The 17,130-nt window shown below is 42.5% G+C and overlaps 1 protein-coding gene across 2 annotated transcripts in view; it reads left to right on the forward strand.

The window, feature by feature from the left end:
• The window catches only part of HMCN1 (hemicentin 1), a 164,438-nt gene that overhangs the window by 61,431 nt on the left and 85,877 nt on the right, over positions 1-17,130 (forward strand). For both annotated transcript variants that reach the window (XM_030953930.1, XM_030953929.1), the window contains exons 12-24: positions 1,965-2,106; positions 2,498-2,625; positions 3,314-3,427; positions 4,076-4,234; positions 4,885-5,079; positions 5,777-5,875; positions 7,291-7,418; positions 9,060-9,204; positions 10,416-10,528; positions 11,623-11,782; positions 12,535-12,709; positions 14,901-15,028; positions 16,323-16,595. In XM_030953930.1, coding sequence (XP_030809790.1) covers positions 1,965-2,106; positions 2,498-2,625; positions 3,314-3,427; positions 4,076-4,234; positions 4,885-5,079; positions 5,777-5,875; positions 7,291-7,418; positions 9,060-9,204; positions 10,416-10,528; positions 11,623-11,782; positions 12,535-12,709; positions 14,901-15,028; positions 16,323-16,595 — 1,959 coding nt within the window. The remainder of the gene's footprint in view (positions 1-1,964; positions 2,107-2,497; positions 2,626-3,313; positions 3,428-4,075; positions 4,235-4,884; positions 5,080-5,776; positions 5,876-7,290; positions 7,419-9,059; positions 9,205-10,415; positions 10,529-11,622; positions 11,783-12,534; positions 12,710-14,900; positions 15,029-16,322; positions 16,596-17,130) is intronic.

Here is a 17,130-nt window from a genome sequence, read left to right on the forward strand (position 1 = left end):
GGTCTCCCTAGAGGCTTGCCTTCTCCAGGTGAACACCCCCAGCTCTCCCAGGCTGGCTTCAGAAGAGAGGGCTCCAGCCCTGGGAGCATCTCCATGGCCTCCTCTGGACTTGTTCCATCAGCTCCATGTCCTTCTGATGTTGGAGGCCCAGAGCTGGAGGCAGCTCTGTAGCTGGGGTCTCTTGAGAAACTTTACGCATGATCTGTGTTGTTTAAAAGGTTTCATTGTGCAGCCTTGAATGAGGTGGGCACTGTAACGAGCTTGTCCTTCTCCTTTCATCTACAAATCTTCACCTCTGAGACACGGAGCACAAAGCAAAGGAAATTAAGTAGACCTGATATACAAGAAAGCCCTTCTGTGTGCCTGCCTGGTCCTGGCATTTGGGCAAGAAGACAAGATGGTTAAATGGTGGCAAATGGGGCCTCAGTGATCTTACTCAGTATCTTGATTATTACAGCTGTGTATATTGACTTTTTTCTAATAATTTTATTATGACTATAATACAAGTTAAAATTTCTTTCAACTTCTGGTTACCTGTTAATACCATGTGAAAATACTGGCATGGACAGTAGTGTGTTGCCAAAGCCTGATGTGTAATTGCCATTTTCCTAATCCCAACAGGAGAGGAGACCTTCCTGTGACCAGAGCATGCAGAATACCCCCAGCATCTCTTGGCAGAATTTCAAACCAAATAAAAATAGCTGAGCCAGCTGTGCACATCATGAATCACTGGAGGACAGTTCTGTAAGGTGGGGCCATTTCTGGCCCCTTCCTGCCCACTTGTGCTGTGTACTGGCTCTTGCACACACTGCTCCTTAGCAGCCACTGAAACGTGTCAGGTGTCCCCTGGGCCAGTGGGATGGGGTAATTCCCTCTGGAACAAAGAAAGAAGGGCTGTGCAGAGCAGCCCGAGATTTGAGGTACCTCTGGATTCCATGTGTTCAGCCTCTTGGGCTCTCGCAAACGGGAGTTGGATTTTGTCCTGTGGTTTGTCCAGGAATTCATAGACACAGAGTGGTGAGCAAAAGACAAAGCTCCAAAGATGAAGATTGGTGCTACTTATTTCGTAGCAGCCGATTTCACTAGTCTCAACTAACTTTATCCATGGATATGGATCTTCTTGCCACTGTAAGACAAAGTCATGCCTACCATAGAAAGTATCCGTTGCCCAAGTGAACTGCTTTGGTGGTCATTTTTTACTGAGGAAATCTGTCTAAGGATTATGGAATCACAGAATGGTTTGTGTTGGAGACACCTTAAAGCCCATTCAGTGCCACCCTCTGCCATGGAGAGGGGCACTTTCCACTGTCCCAGGTTGCTCTAAGCCCTGTCCAAGCTGGCCTTGGACACTTCCAGGAATGGGAAGTCCACAACCTCTCTGGGAATAAATGAATTCTGTTGAATTCACCAATTGGTTTTCTAGGGAAAACACTCATGAAATCCATAACATCCTTTACAGTTGTTAACACTGCAGATTCCCTTCTCTTCCACTTGTGTGTCTGCACATATGTTGTGACTCTCATTCTTATCCCTCAGGTTGCATTCTGACAATTGAGCCACCTGAAGGTTTGTGGGCTTTAGTGTCCAGTAGTCTAAATAAATTTCACAGAATCAAAAAATGGTGTGTGTTGGAAGGGACCTTAAAGCTCATTTTGTTTAGACCCCTGCCATGGGCTGGGACACCTTCCATGTTGCTCATTGTCTGGTGTTTGTCAAAATTGTCTCTTTTTCTGCTTTTTAAACCCTATCTCAGGAAGGCCAATGCCTGAATTCTGACCTAATACCCGTTATAAAGGTGGTTTAGTCCGAGACTTTGACTGTGCCAGTGGAAACAAGTAGGCTCTGACTTTCATTTGGTTGCTTTCTCACCGTGGAACTATTTGAAAGTGGGAATGAAGTTCTTATCATAACCTGTGCTTTCTAACAAGACATTTTTAAATGCTGTTTTTAATTTCTTTTGGTAGAACCTCCAAGGCTTGTAATTTCACCCAAGAACCAGACTTTTACAGAAGGTTCTGAAGTGTCCATCAGGTGTTCTGCCACGGGTTACCCAAAGCCAACGGTTGTGTGGACGCTCAACGATATGTTTATCATTGGCTCCAGCAGGTGGGACTTGAAGTTGTCTCCATTTATTTTAATATCATATGCGAGAAAGAAGGTTCAAATAGTGCCAAAATATTCTGTTACTTCAACAGAAGTCTGTAGCAGTAAATAATACCTCAGTCTTTACTTTGATAACTCTTTAATTGCAATTACCTCATCTCTAGCAGAGAAACACTTTAGTTCTCTTCTCCAGGTTTTTTTACAAGATTAATTTATGTACTTTTCACAAAATGTAGTGCTAGATATAATAGTACTAAGAGTGTTTATTATGAGGAAAAAAACCCTAGAAACACCTATTTATAAACCATCCGCTCATGCTGTTGTGGCTGCTTGCAATGTAGATATAACCATTGTTCTTTCTAATCATTTTGCTTGGTCCCTTGTGTGTTCCCAGGTACAGAATGACCCCAGAAGGCACCTTAATCATAAGAAAGGCAATTCCCAGAGATGCAGGAATTTATGGTTGTTTGGCAAGTAACTCAGCTGGGACAGAGAAACAGACATCCATCCTCACATACATTGGTAAGTGAGAAAAATGATGTATTAAAATTAAAAAAATAAACTAATTCGTCATCGGGGGGAGGAGCTGTTAAAAGCAGAGTAGAACCCTGCAGAACATACTGGTAGAAATTTCAAAAACCTCAGAAGATATGTTGAACAGTTCACAAATGTCCCTTTTTTTTTGGTTCAAACCTAAGTAGTATTGTTAGGTAGTATTTGGAGCTTGATGCTGTTTCTAAAAAGAAAACATTTTAGGTTAAAAAACCTTTTTAGGTTAAAAAACCCCTATAATAGGGTCTTACTATGGGATAGACTGGGAAACCTGAGCGAATCCTTTAGAAAAGAAATTCTGTTTCTGTATCAATATACTGTGTTAAAATATTGGTAGCAGGGTATTAAACTGTTTTATGACCAGCATCTGGCTGGAGGAGGAGAATGATTTTGTGTTTGTACTTTCTGCATGGTGAAACTTTTCTGATATTGTCCTTATATTTAATGTACATTTTGCATATGATTCAGGTGCTCTGGACCAGACTTTACTTTTCCTTGTTTCCCAGCGTTTATCTTCCTCTTTAAGGTCTGTTTGACTTTTAATGCAAACATTCTTCCAGATAACAAGAGAAAATTAGAGTCTTTCATGGTTTATATCTTAAAAATTACCTGTACTTTGGGTGAAGAGCTCATTTTTTTCTATCTCGTTTCTTTTTAGAGGGCCCAACATTGACCGTAGTTCAGAGTGAAATGCTGGTTGGTCTTGGAGACACGACTGTGATGGAGTGTAAAACAACTGGAATCCCACCCCCACAAGTGAAATGGTTTAAAGGTCTGCTCATTGCTTGGTGATTGAGTCATTTATTTAGCAGCAATATTTTGAACAATGATCAGGAAGTTACTTCATTTCTTTCAACAGCATTATGTTGTATTCAACCAGTGACAGAGCTATGGAATTCTCTAAATCTAGAAGAAATGGCATTGACCTCTAGGGCATAAATTCCTGCTTCTATTTAAATATGGTGAATTAATACGCTGTAGCTTAAGTAGTAATAATAGTAAAACACAGCTGAGCCTCCTGCCTGCTTACGTATGGTTCGTTCTTTCAAAAAACGTTTAGCTTTATGCTACAAAAATCACAAAACGTTTTTCTGTAGCCTTTATTGTTGTGTTTTCATGTAGGCTCTAATTAGGGAAGGAGAAATACAGCCTGACACACTGTCCTAATGCTGATCTCTGCCCAGAGATACTTAGGTTTGTCTTTGCCTTGTGGAACCAATAAATAAAAAAAGATGTATTTAATGTAGTAATGAATGTTTCCTCTCAGTTGAGTGGGAGTCAGAGTTCTCATCTTCTGAGTTCATACAGCCGTGTTATGAACTAACTCAAACTTGGACACTGTTTTGTGAGGATAATTTTGATAAATATAGGTATATATTTGATATAAACATTTTATTGCCTTTTTTCTATCTGGACTTAGGTGACTTAGAGTTGAGGGCATCAGCATTTCTTGTTATTGATACTCACCGGGGTCTTCTGAAGATCCAGGAAACACAAGACCTGGATGCTGGTGACTACACATGCGTGGCCACCAACGAGGCAGGGAGAGCTGCTGGCAAGATAACTCTGGATGTTGGCTGTAAGTAGTTAAAACCTGCATGGGGCACACTCAGATTGCTGAGTTGCTGTACTGGTCCAGGAGTGGTGCCTTGGCTCCCCAGTCCTTTCTAACAGATCTGTGTGTGTGCTGGGAACACCTTTTGGTGGTGTTGGTTAAGCAGTTTCCTTGTCCCATTTGGACTTCAGCTTGGAATCACTGAATGGTTTGGGTTGGAAGGGACCTTAAAGCCCATCTGTTTCCAGCCCAGTCTTACTTCTTCTGCAAAGTATAGAAGTTATGGGGAGGAAGAGAGGCACAGGAGGAGGAAGCTGTTAAAACCTCAACCTAACAAAATTCTCAAATAGAGAATTAATTACAGAAACTTGAGTTACTATGTGAGGTTATTGTAATTTAGCCCTTCCTCTCCTCCTTTCCTAATTCTTTCCATCTGCCTGTGGCCTGACACATTGCATCCTGTTAAATGTTCCTGTCAGGCACATCTGCTTTCTGAATGCATGGCACTGCTTGCAGAAGACAAGGAATATTGTGCTGATACTTAGTGTTCCTAGAGTTGGGAATGTTAGAAGAAAACCTAAGCACAGTGGGGCATAAATTGAGGTCATCAGTGGTGCTAGGGAATGGGATTGCTGTGTTACAGCGCTCACTTTCCGTGCGTGCTCTCTCCCCAGCTCCCCCCGTTTTCACGCAGGAGCCGGGTGACGAATCCGCGGATCTGGGCTCCAACGTGACGCTGCCGTGCTACGTGCAGGGCTACCCTGAGCCCAGGGTCTCGTGGAGGAGGCTGGATGGGGCTCCCCTCTTCTCCCGGCCCTTCATGCTCAGCTCCAGCAGCCAGCTCAGGACAGGCGCACTGGCCATCCAGAGTAGGTAGACTCAGTGTTAAAAGAACAGACTCCATGAGGATCTAAGATATTTGCAAGGCATTTAAGTTATTGTGTGACTCCATTAAGTTAACTGTGTAAAGAGACTGGATTTCTGTTACAGATTTTGTTTGTGGTAGTGACATCAATGCTGTTGACATGCAGTTCATTTTGCTGTGAGTTGTGTTTGGTCATTGGCTTCACTCTTCATGCAAATTATTATTAATCTTTGTTGAAATACACATGGGCTATGGTCTCTCATCCTGAGGAGCCACGAATTTTCATTTTTGGTGGGTTTTCTTTTGTTTTGGTGTGGTTGATTTCTTTTGTTTTGTGGTTTTGTGGGTTTTTTTTGGTTGTTTTTTGTTTTGTTTTGGTAGAGAATTGGTTCCAAACACAGTGTTTTAGATCTGTCCTAATTTGGGTAATAATCAAGAACTTTGCAAGTGGCTTTGTGATTTTGATTATTTTGCAGCATTTCAGTCAGTCTTATGCTAAGCAATATTACTCTGTTTTCCTAATTAGCTTTTAATTCCTTTCTGTATTTTCATTGCTTCTTGACTTGGTGACTGATGGAAGAGAGTACTCTATTTCAAACTGAGCGTTTGAAGGTGGGAGAGACAGGCACACGATGTCCATGTGGAGAGGGAGGGGCAGTATTATTTCAGATACTGCAGTCAGCTCTTTTCTCCCCCTGTAGATCTGTGGGTCAGTGATGAAGGGACTTATGTGTGTGAAGCTGAGAACCAGTTTGGAAGGATTCAGTCCCGGCCAGCCACAGTCACAGTGACAGGACTGGGTAAGAGCAGTGCGTGGCAGTGGGAACTGTTGGTGTTTCGGCAGCAGGCGGCATGCCTGGGGATTGTGTCCATACATGCTGTCCTGTCTGTGTGCTGTATTTATGTGTCATCCATAAAAACTGAATTATGAAACATTTACATTGAATATTGTAATTTATTTCAGTGGATTTTGCTTGTTAGAACATTTTTTTGACTGGCTGCACTAACTGGAATTAATTCCACCTGCGCTTTTAGCTAGAACCTTAGAGAAGTGATTTATCCTATCTATTTTTTCTTATTCTGAAGTAAATTTACTGAAGAATGAAAAATCACCGTAATGATGGATGCTAATGATGGGGTTTCTGCTATTTATTTAATCTTAAAACAAACAAACAAAAGGCAGCAATGAACATGGTTGTGTCAGTGTTGAGATAGGTGGGAAGGAATCTTGGTGATCCAAGAAGACAATAAATGTCTGGCCTTGACCACAGAATCCCACAATGTGATTTGAGTTGGACAGGACCTTAAAACCCATCCAGTGCCACCCCCTGCCATGGGCAGGGACACCTTCCACTATCCCAGGTTGCTCCAAGCCCTGTCCAGCCTGGCCTTGGGCACTGCCAGGGATCCATGGGCAGCCACAGCTTCTCTAGGGCACTCTGTGCCAGGGTCTCCCCACCCTCACAGGGAAAAACTCCTTCCCAATATCCCATCTAACCCTACTCTCTTGCAAATATCCATGCTGTTAGAGGCTTGGTTGTTATCTCAGTTTGACATCTGGCAATAAAAAGAAAAAATAATTCAATGGAATGTGTACATTTGCATGAGGATAAGAACAGAGTATCTCTGCCACCAAAGAAACCATTTGTTAGCTTCAAACTTATTGCAAGAGCCAGTAATACTGGTAGGGTTTGATAGATATGTTTTTACCTGTTGAGAAGTGTTATTTAATGCCCAGCACTTAATTTAATTTCTCAGCCATGCGCCCAGTTGTGTTTGCTGTTGGCTTTTCACAGAATGTGCAGGTTTTCTGCTGGGCTGTGACCTCTCTTCTGATCCTTCACAATTTTATGCCCAATGGAAATTACAACTTACTTTTTGTCCTCTCCAAACCCACTACATCTGTTCTTCGGTATTTTGCCCAAGTAAGGAAAAATGATAAATCAACTTGGTGCCAGGGAACATAAGTTCACAGGGAAACCCTTGATTGGATCCAGTTTCAGCTGAACAGCATCTTCCATTTGCTCCCCTTCCTTAGACTAAGGATCACTGTTGGTGTATTTCCCCAGCTTCCCATCTCTCCTGTGCTACCCCTACCCCTACATTTGTTTCTCTTTTTTTCATGTCTTCAATTTAATACTAATTTAATTTAATATTTTACATTAGTATATAACAATTCCTAGTAATTTCTTCTCGTTCTTCCTTTTTGTTCAAGTCACTCCTCTGATTGGAGCAAGCCCAGCCACAGCCAATGTCATTGAGGGCCAGCAGCTCACTTTGCCCTGTGTTTTGCTTGCTGGGAACCCTATTCCAGAGAGGAGGTGGATTAAAAACAATGTGGTGGTAAGACTACTTTGCTTCCTGTGAGATTTATTGGCAGAGGAAAGCTACAACTGACATCTCAAGGCATGATAACCGCTTGGTTTAATTTACAAAAGTTAATGTGATCGCTGCCTGTGCCAGGAAATTTCTGACCTTGATATACAGATGAGGGAATAGGAGATGGCAGTGAGGGATGTGGAGGTCTAGAAAAGAACTTTGAACCAAAGTATTTGTGAGTTATCCTTTTATCTTCTATTTTGCTTGCTTTCAGAGGAGTTTTATGCATTTTTGTAGCTCATGAACTTCAGCCTTGGACTCTGAATATGGGAATGCTAGTGGAATATACCTACTGGAATGACAAAAGTGGGTTTTTTAAAATAAAGGTGCCAGAAAATTTCTGTAGATTTAAGATGTTTTAACATCTTGACTTTTCCTGTTGCTGATGGGCTGAGGTAAATACCAGTATCGCTGTTCCATATCCTCCTTTCCTGGTGGTGCTCTAGTCAGAGCATGAATGAGTGTGTTTTCTTTCCCCCTTGGGAACATACCATTGCCAGTTTATACCTCCTGCAGACAAAGCTAGGTAATCTTTATGGTCCCTTCCCACCCAGATAGCTCAGAGATTCTAGAAAGATGCTGTAGACACCACACCTGGGTTGGTTGTGTGAATGAAACTTCAGTTCTTTAATACTAAAATTTCTGACTTTACCCTATGAAATGGCTTTTTATATTTGTTCCTAATTTCTCCCTAAATCCCTTTCTACACAACTGGAATTAAAATACTCTAGCAAAATGCCTAATGTATTGTCACAAGCCAGAACCTGGTACTACCTGATCCCGGTTCAGGTTTGCTGCTCAGTTTAGATGTCTCTGGGAATCACTGGGTTTTCCTTAGGCTGTGCAAAGAGCACAGGCTGTAAAGCTCTGTGAGAAATACTGGCAGGATCCTCCTTGTTGAGTTGCTAATTCCTCTCTCTAGTAGTGCTGGTTTCCTGTCATTGTAAACTGCTGGGAAATGCTGTGCTCCAAGGAAAGTGTTGGAGTAAGTTATATTTAGAGAAGAATTCAGCTGCTTCTGAGTGTGACTGGAACAGATTTGCTTTCTAACAACTCTTTATGAGGGAGGGCTTTGCTGCCAAGCTCAGGGTGTTTGATGTTGCTGTAGGATATATAACTCTTCAAGGGTTACTCCTTGGTGAAGGTTTCAATTCTCTTTCACAATGGTTTGCTTCAGAGCCAATCTGTTTGATGGATATGGAAGTTAGAAGCTTTTGATAACTGTAAAGGAAAATAGTCTGCTTGTGGAAGAAGAAGTCATTGCATTTATCAATTACTGGAATAACCAATAAAAATACAGTGAAGTAATTGAGCTAAATTTGGGTTTGCTTCATTAAAAGCAGGCGTGGCAGCACAGGATATGCTGTGGCAGAGTGTCTCTTGCAGTTCTTACTCTCACTCCAGCAGTAAATACGAGGTGCTACTGAAACTCTTAAGCAAAATTAGCTTTGTATGAAAGATGGAAAGTAGGAAAAGCTCTAGTAAAATTCTGCAGGAACACAATTTTTAACAATGTGACATAGCCAAGCAGAGCCACACTGCACCGCGGGGTGCACCTTGTCAGGGAGTATTTCCCAGTGAAAGGTTCCGTCTCTCCTTTGGCAGCTGGTTCCCAATCCCTACGTGAGCGTGCGCAGCGACGGCAGCCTGCACCTGGAGCGGGTTCGGCTGCAGGACGGGGGGGATTACACCTGCATGGCCAGCAGCGTGGCGGGCACCAGCAACAGCACCACCACTGTCCACGTCTTCGGTGAGCAGCAGCCTGCCCTTCCAGCCCGGGGCAGGAGGGGCAGCACTGACCACAGCAGCTTTCCTGCACTTAGAGCTGCCCACCCTGCCTCTCCTGTCATGATGCTGCTTTGTAAGGTAACACAGGGGCGATTGGGTCCACTGCGCAGGGAGGAGCTGAGTGATCAAGACTGTTTTTAAAGTAAAATCAAATAAAACTATTTTGTGTTCACAAAAGATCCACATTCAGAGGCTGGGCTGTGCAGTCTTCATCTAGTTTAATTAACAAGCAGGTGCTGGAAAACCATGAGAAGTGCTGTCTGAATGTTTCATAACTGGTGTAAGGAAGCACAGCTCATGGGAGAACTAGAATGAAAGAAAATGAATTATGAGTTTGGCAAAAGTCATAATTTGTTTGTTGTTTTTGGTGTCATCCCCATTCTCCTCCTGCTTATTTTTTTCTCTTTAATTAAAACATAGCAAAAACTGCACTGACAGCAAGACAAAGTGTTAGCATTTTGGTAACCCATCTGTATTTCAGCTGAGCATATTTGTGTTAACTTTGTGAGGCTACAATCACTTCATAGTTTGTCACATGTTAAATTAATCATGGGAGATTTATTTTGAGCTTCACTGAAGATGCCAAAATCTCCTTTTATATAAAAAATGACTATACATTTTTAGTGCAGGCAAGTACTCATAAGATCTTCCATGTCAACACTATTTTCTTGACTGTTTCGGAGCTTGAGAACAAAAAGGAGTATCTTTGTATGTGCTTAGAAATATCTAAGTTTTGATATTGTACCCTTAAATCTTACCTTATTTTTCTGTTAATTCAAAGGCAGCTCAACTGAGTGAGGGAACTCAGGTTTTTGTTGTCTTCCTGTTACTGATTTTGTGAAGCAAAGCCTAAAATGTTATCAGAGGATAAGGTGACAAAGCCATTCTGAAGTAATTTAATTCAGTGAAATACCTGCAGTTGATTTAAAACTGCGTGTACATAATGCAGTGATGAGCCTATGGCTGGCAGTCTCTGTAGCGAACAGGGATTTATTCTGTCCTGAAAAGTTGGAAAGTGGTTCCTTGTCCCTGTTAGGGTTGGAGAGGAGGCCAAAAGGTCTCAAACCCTGCTTGCCTGTAGGAAGTAGTAATTGAATATAAAGATTTTATCATAATAGTTGTTCCCTGTTGAAATGAGTTCTGCATATCTTTAATATTTGCCTGTGTTTGTAGTCGTGCCTGTCATTCAGCATGGACAGCAGATATTCAGCACCATTGAAGGAACCCCAGTGACACTGCCCTGCAAAGCAAGTGGAGTTCCCAAGCCATCCATTGTCTGGTCCAAGGTAACCCCTCACCTTTGAGCTGTTCGTGCTGAAAAACAGGCTGAACTCTTAATTTAGTTGCCATAAAAACTATATTCAAAGAACATGGTCCAGAACTGCACTTGTGAGGAACCTGGAAATCTCTGTTTGTTCAGAGCTGCTTTTGTTTCTTAGAGCAGAGCTTTTGGCCGTGGTCCTGCCACAGCTCAATGTTTTGTTCTTTGGCAGGGCTTAGGTTATCGCTGTATCTTTATGGGTTTTATACTTTAGAAATTGTTCCTGTTCCTGTTGTGAGTTGATAATTTGATTTTAGGCAGCCTGCCACAGACTGAGAGTTCATTTTTCTTGTGGAGCTCTTTTTTCTCTGAGAAAAGTGTATTTAATAATGGCATTGTGGGGTTAACCCATGACTATGCGGTCATGGCCTTGACAAGGTGTGCACTGGGGAGTACCTCAGCCTTTGAGGGAATTTGTCTTAAAGCCAGTTTTTAGAGTTTTTTTTCCTCCTTGAACAGGATAATTTCTGGTAGTAGCAGTTATTTGGGGTGCATTACAGCTCACATGATATGGTGTGAAGGCACTTTAGGGTCTCAGAAGTTGTGCAGATGTAATTGATTGGGACCTTGGGAACAGCTTTGTTTCAAAGAAGGAGTAGAACATGGTTAACTGTTGGTTTGGTAGGGAGAAGAATATGGGAGGATTTCTTTTTCTTTATTTTATTACTTATTCAACTACAGACAAGGAGGAGGCAGCTGACCAAGAACAAGTTTGTGTAATGTATATTATTTTTTAAATTTTCTTTTAAGACTTTGGGTCTGTAAAATGTAGTAAATTCTCAGCATAAGAGAATTCTGTGCTTCTGTTCTTATTACTGCTTAGAAAGTGAGACTCAAGGACTGTGAAAAGTTAATTGTAGTTAGTTTGTGTAAATGGAATTTTAGGGCTAGTTTCTTAGCTAATACAAGATATTTTGTCCATCTCAGCCTCAAAAAAATAAAAGCAGCTTTTATTGTATTAAAGAATTGTAATTTGGATTAAATTATTACAATTAAATAATTGTAGTTTATTTTGGAAAATCCAGGCACTGTGGACTTTGATTATTTTTCTTTCCACAGAAAGGAGAGGTAATCCTTCCCAGCAACGTGAGGTTCTCGGCAGGGTTGGATGGAAGCCTGTATGTGGTGTCCCCAGGCGGAGAAGAGAGCGGGGAATATGTGTGCACTGCCACCAATGCTGCTGGCTATGCCACCAGGAAGGTGCAGCTGACTGTCTATGGTGGGTGTCACCTCAGCTCAGCTGCAGTACCCCTGCCACCCATCCAGTGCATTGGGAGAAAGACACACTCAGGACACATGGGATGGGAACTCTTCTCTAGTCAGTGCTTCTGGATCCCCAAACCAGGCAGTTCTATACATGGCTGATCCCAAAAGGCCTGTCCCTCAGCCATTGTAATTCCCTTAAAGCCTCCTTATCCCTCTTACCTCAAGTTCACAGACCTTGGGCTGAACATAATTTCAGCTTTATGGAAGTGGATAGGAAGGATCTGTACAGGAGTAGAATTTCCTGCTGGGAGAGGAATGAAGATCCCTTAATCCCACCAGTCCCAAGCCTTCCTGTCATCATCAATCCAATGTTATTAAAATTTGATTCAGGTGTAGGTGTGGTTTGCAAGGCTTTTATGGCTTGGAGTTACTGGGGCTGTTGTGTAACAGTCCAGTGAATGGTTGCTAACTGCCTATGCAATACAGAGCTCAGCACACAAATGACTTACAGCCATTTGTTGTGTCCATCTTTTTGAATGGATAGTCCAGGCTGTCTGGTATTTGTGGTGTTCCATGTGGGCATCAGCCTGTGTCTGAGCTACAGGCACTGTACATCAGCATGGCAGTGATTTATCTCTATTGCAGACAGGCCATTAAAACAGGATTGTGATGTTTTATACCTGATAAAAAAGAGATGTTGTGTGGTGTTACATTTGTACAAATATGTATATTCATTGCAGCTTCTTAACATGTTCAATGTTATAGTGAAACCCAGAGTGTCCAGGCCTGGAGACCAGCAAGGAAATGCACATGATAAACCCATAGAGGTCTCAGTAATTGCAGGGGAAGATGTCACACTTCCCTGTGAAGTGAGGAGCTTGCCACCCCCCATAATTACCTGGGCCAAAGAAATGCAGCTCATATCTCCATTCTCTCCAAGGTAACAATGTTTGATGAAAAACTAAAGAAAACTGAAATTGCCTCTCAACTGTCAGGATTTTGGAAGGGTGTGTGATTTTTGACTGCCACAGGATTGCTCAGAAGGTGTTACTGTGTTACTTTGTCCTGCCTGGCCTTTTGTACTGGGTCTTGAAACTCTCTTTCCCAAGCCTGCTAAGCCTGTGCATGGTTGCCCAGCTCCCATTCCAGCATGTGCTTATATCCAATCTTGGGGGGCCAGGAGGAAAGAGATCCTGGGCATTTGTACTGTGGTGGTGCCCAGAGACCCATATCATTTGTGCATGATTGTAATTGTTTAAAAAGTGTGTTTCTTTTCTTATGTACTTCACATTTATGTCAGGGGAGCACTGTCTGTGATTTATATGAAGCCTGGGTGCCAGTAGGATACAGATGATAATGATAAATGTTTGGGTGTGCTGACAAGGGCATGTCGTGTGCTGTGTTTTGGATCGAAAAACTCACCAGAGACTTTTGAACATGTGAAAGCAGAGTTAAATACTTGTAAAATGTTGAGCTGACATAGAGAATGAAGAGCTGGGGACTGTCTTGGAGTTCTCCCTTATTATTTAATGTTGCACAGAGCAAGAGGGAGATGAGTTGGTGGCTATTCCCTGGACGCTCCCCATTGGAGTGCCAGGTAGTGTCACCAGCTGTGCTGTTGCTTTCTGCTCCTCAGGGTCCCTCAGAAGGGCCAGGCACCAGCTGTGTCCATAAAACAGGGAATGGCAAGGCTGGCCACAGGCACACTGTGCTTGCTGGTGTCTTCCAGTGATCCCATGGATGGAATCAGCCAGTGTCTGACCTAAGGAGTTGTACTGGAGATCTTTTTTCCCTTTTGGCCAAACCTGCACCTTGGAGTCATTCCAGGGAGCCTGTGACAGCCTCAGCAGATCTTTTGCCACTGTGTCTGCTGAAGGAGACTCGTGTGCAGGGATTTGGCTTGTTGTCAGTAATCCATGAGGGATTTTTTGCTGTGTCCTGTGAGCATGTTGCATGCGCTAACAAATCTGCATTTTTCATCTCTTGCTTGTCCTCGTTTTACCTCAGGAGACACTGATAAATTAGGGTACTTGCTTGTGGCTGTGGTGGTGAGATCCAAGTTGTCCAGAGGAACAGAAGTCCAGCTCAGCCCATTCCATAAAATTGTTTACAGATGTCAGCAAAAGTTACAGATTAGTCCAAACAGAACTGTTTGAGACCACCCAAAGATCTTGTTAGAAATGTGAACAGTAAACAGAGGGAGAGGGAAATCAGATATGAAGGAACTTTTATCAGAAAGCAAATGTAATTACTGGACAAAATCAAGGAGGAGAAGTTGCCTCAGAAATTTGTCTTTTGGGCTTATTAAAAAAGTGCCAAAAAGTTTGGAAAGATACAGGCAGCAGAGGAGGAATTGTAGTATCAGACAGATTTTACACTGAGAAAATACATTTCACTTTCATTCATCTCTCCAGCCTTGCAATCCCCAGATTCGCCATTTATGTCCTTGTGATAATGTTGTCCTCATTAGTGCCAGTTCTGGAGTGGCAGGCTTGGATTTCTTCTCATCAATCCTTAGCTGTCGTTTTTCTTTCCTCCACACTTATTTTCCTTGTCTCTGTTATGTTTGACTCTTACAGAAGATTTTGGCTTAGCTGGCCAAAGTAGCTTCTGGTGTTACGGATCTGTGACCAGAATTGTGGGAGAACTTAATGCTGTGTAGCGAATTATTTACTGCAGAATAATGGCAGTTCCTATGAACACCAGAACTGGCAGTTTTGAATCAAAACCCTGTCTTCCATTTTGAATCAATGTAACATCACTTTTTTTGCCAGGATGAAGCAGTAATAAAAGTTTTAACTTTCTGACCCTGCTGACCTGAGCTGAGCAAATAATTTTAACAAGAGGGTGAAGAGCTCAAGTTCTCTGCCTCTATCACATTTTAATGTCATATAAATAGCTAGAACCAAATTATGTAATTTGGATCTTAAATTTTAGATATTTGCTGTGTATTCTGAACATAGGGGCTCCGTAAAGAGTTAGGAAAAAAAGGAGTAAATATAAGTCATAGTTGTATAATATGGTCAAAGTGGTGTTATTTTAGCTCATAGCAAACATTAGCGGTGTGCAAGGAGAGGTCATTCACCTTTCCATACATATTTATACAGTTTATCTGCTTCTTCTTTTTCCAGACACACTTTCCTCCCCTCAGGGTCAATGAAGATCAGCGAGACCCAAGTCTCAGACAGTGGAATGTATGTCTGTGTCGCCACAAACATTGCTGGGAACGTGACTCAGTCAGTGAAGCTCAGTGTACACGGTGAGTTGGAACTCCAGGCTTCATCATCTGCAAGTTTCCACATGGAACTGAGCATCTTTAAGAGGTTTCCAAAGTTTTTTCCTAATTGACATTAAACCCTCTCAGCTGTTGTTCTTTCAGGTTGTATTATCTTCATATGTGAGTTATTGATTTTGTGGAAAGTAAATATTGTATAAACACCCACAAATACATAGGTATGTGTAAAGGTGTCCAGTGGCTCCAGCCAGGACCTGTGTCCCTCTCTCTTTCCTTACCTTTATCTCATATTGCTCCTTTGTCTCTCTCCTGCTCTTCCCACACTGGGGCCCAGCCAATGTCTCTTAAGCACTCACACAATGTCAAGTCTGGAAAAATGTCACTTGTTATTGTTTCAGGCATTTTTTTAAAGTCTTTTTATTGCCAATGATCCTTAGGAAAAAAAATATTGTGGCAAAAGACTTATGGTGAATTGATATTATTCTGTAGGACCAGCAAAATCACTTCCAGTCATATTTTGTCTCCCTTGTCTGAACTTGTATTTGGAAACATACAAAGATCAGGGATTAGGGAAAGGAAATTAAAATTCCAAAAGGAAAATGTGATTAACTCTATCATAAAAGCTTTTGAATTGTTTTGTGTTGTGAAGAGCCAGTACCCACAGCTCTTCCAGTGTGCTCAGAATATGGCAATGCTCATGGGAGTTGTGCAGTGTGGCTTGCTCAAATAAATTCAGCACCAGGGTATCTCCCATCCTGTTCTGTGCAGAGAACATGCAGGGCTGCTCTTGTAGTCACCTGAGGGCATTTGATTTCAGTAAATAAGAAACATTTTCTAAAATGATAAAAATAGAAAAGAATTTCATTGGATCATAAAATGATTTGAATTGAAAGAGACTTTTAAAAGGCCATCCAGTGCCACCCTGCCATGGGCAGGGGCACCTTCCACTATTCCAGGTTGCCCCAAGCCCTGTCCAGCCTGGCCTTGGACCCTTCCAGGGATCCAGGGGCAGCCACAGCTTCTCTGGGCACCCTGTGCCAGGGCCTGCCCACCCTCAGCATGAAAAATTTCTTTCTTATACCTGGTCTGAATCTCCCCTCTCTTAATTTAAAATAGTTTTCCTTTGTCCTTTTCCTCCATCCCTTGTCTCAAGTCCCCCTCCAGCTCTCCTAGAGCCCCCTTAGGCACTGGAAGGTGCTCTGTGGTCTCCCTGGAGCCGTTTCTTCACCAGGCTGAACACCCCAGCTCTCCCAGCCTGAAGAATGATTCTGTACATTGTTTCTTTAGCATTTCTGTGGACTACACTTGTCTTCCTCAGTTCCTCCAAGGATCCAGCGTGGGCCTCGAGTTCTGAAAGTGCAGGCTGGGCAGCAAGTGGAGCTTCCCTGCAGTGCCCAGGGCATCCCTGCCCCCTCGGTCTCTTGGTTCAGAGGCACAAGTGCTGTGCCCACAGACGGGGGGAAGTTCCTGCAGAGTCCAGATGGAGCTCTGGCCATCAGCAGTGTCCAGCTCCCTGATGCTGGCATCTACACCTGTGTGGCCACCAACAGTGCTGGCAGTGACACGGCAGAGGTCACAGTACAAGTGCAAGGTACTCGTTTGGGGCCACGCTCCTGCCATGGCCTGGGCTGGTGTGGGGTTGGGGCCTTGCAGGGCAGGGCTTTCTCTCACCCACTGTTACGTGATGCAAAAGCCACATCTGGTTTAGATGTTATGTTCTGATGGTAATTGAGGAGAGTTAGAATGAACAACTGGTCTTTGGAGGGGTTGCAGAAATAAAAAAAAAAGAAGTGTGCACACACTCTCTCTATATTTAAATTAAAAAATGATGTTGAAATGGTAAAAGGGTAAGTGGTCAACGTGCCAATTTAAATATGTAGTGCAGCTCCTCACCTGAGGGCTGACAGATGTCAATGGAGCATGACTGACTTAAGCTAAGCAGGAATTGTTTCTTCTTTGCAAAAGTCTAAAGGCAACGTTCTGATCCCTTTGGATTAGAGATGCTGAGAAACGCTTCCTACAGGCAACAAAGAACTCTCAGTAACTTTATTTAATTATAAAGAATATGCTTCATATAGTCTCAGTCTGCACAGGAGTTTAAAATGAGACTTGAGAACAAAGGATGG

The sequence above is a fragment of the Camarhynchus parvulus genome, chromosome 8, assembly GCF_901933205.1.
Source record: "Camarhynchus parvulus chromosome 8, STF_HiC, whole genome shotgun sequence".
Taxonomy (NCBI): domain Eukaryota; kingdom Metazoa; phylum Chordata; class Aves; order Passeriformes; family Thraupidae; genus Camarhynchus; species Camarhynchus parvulus.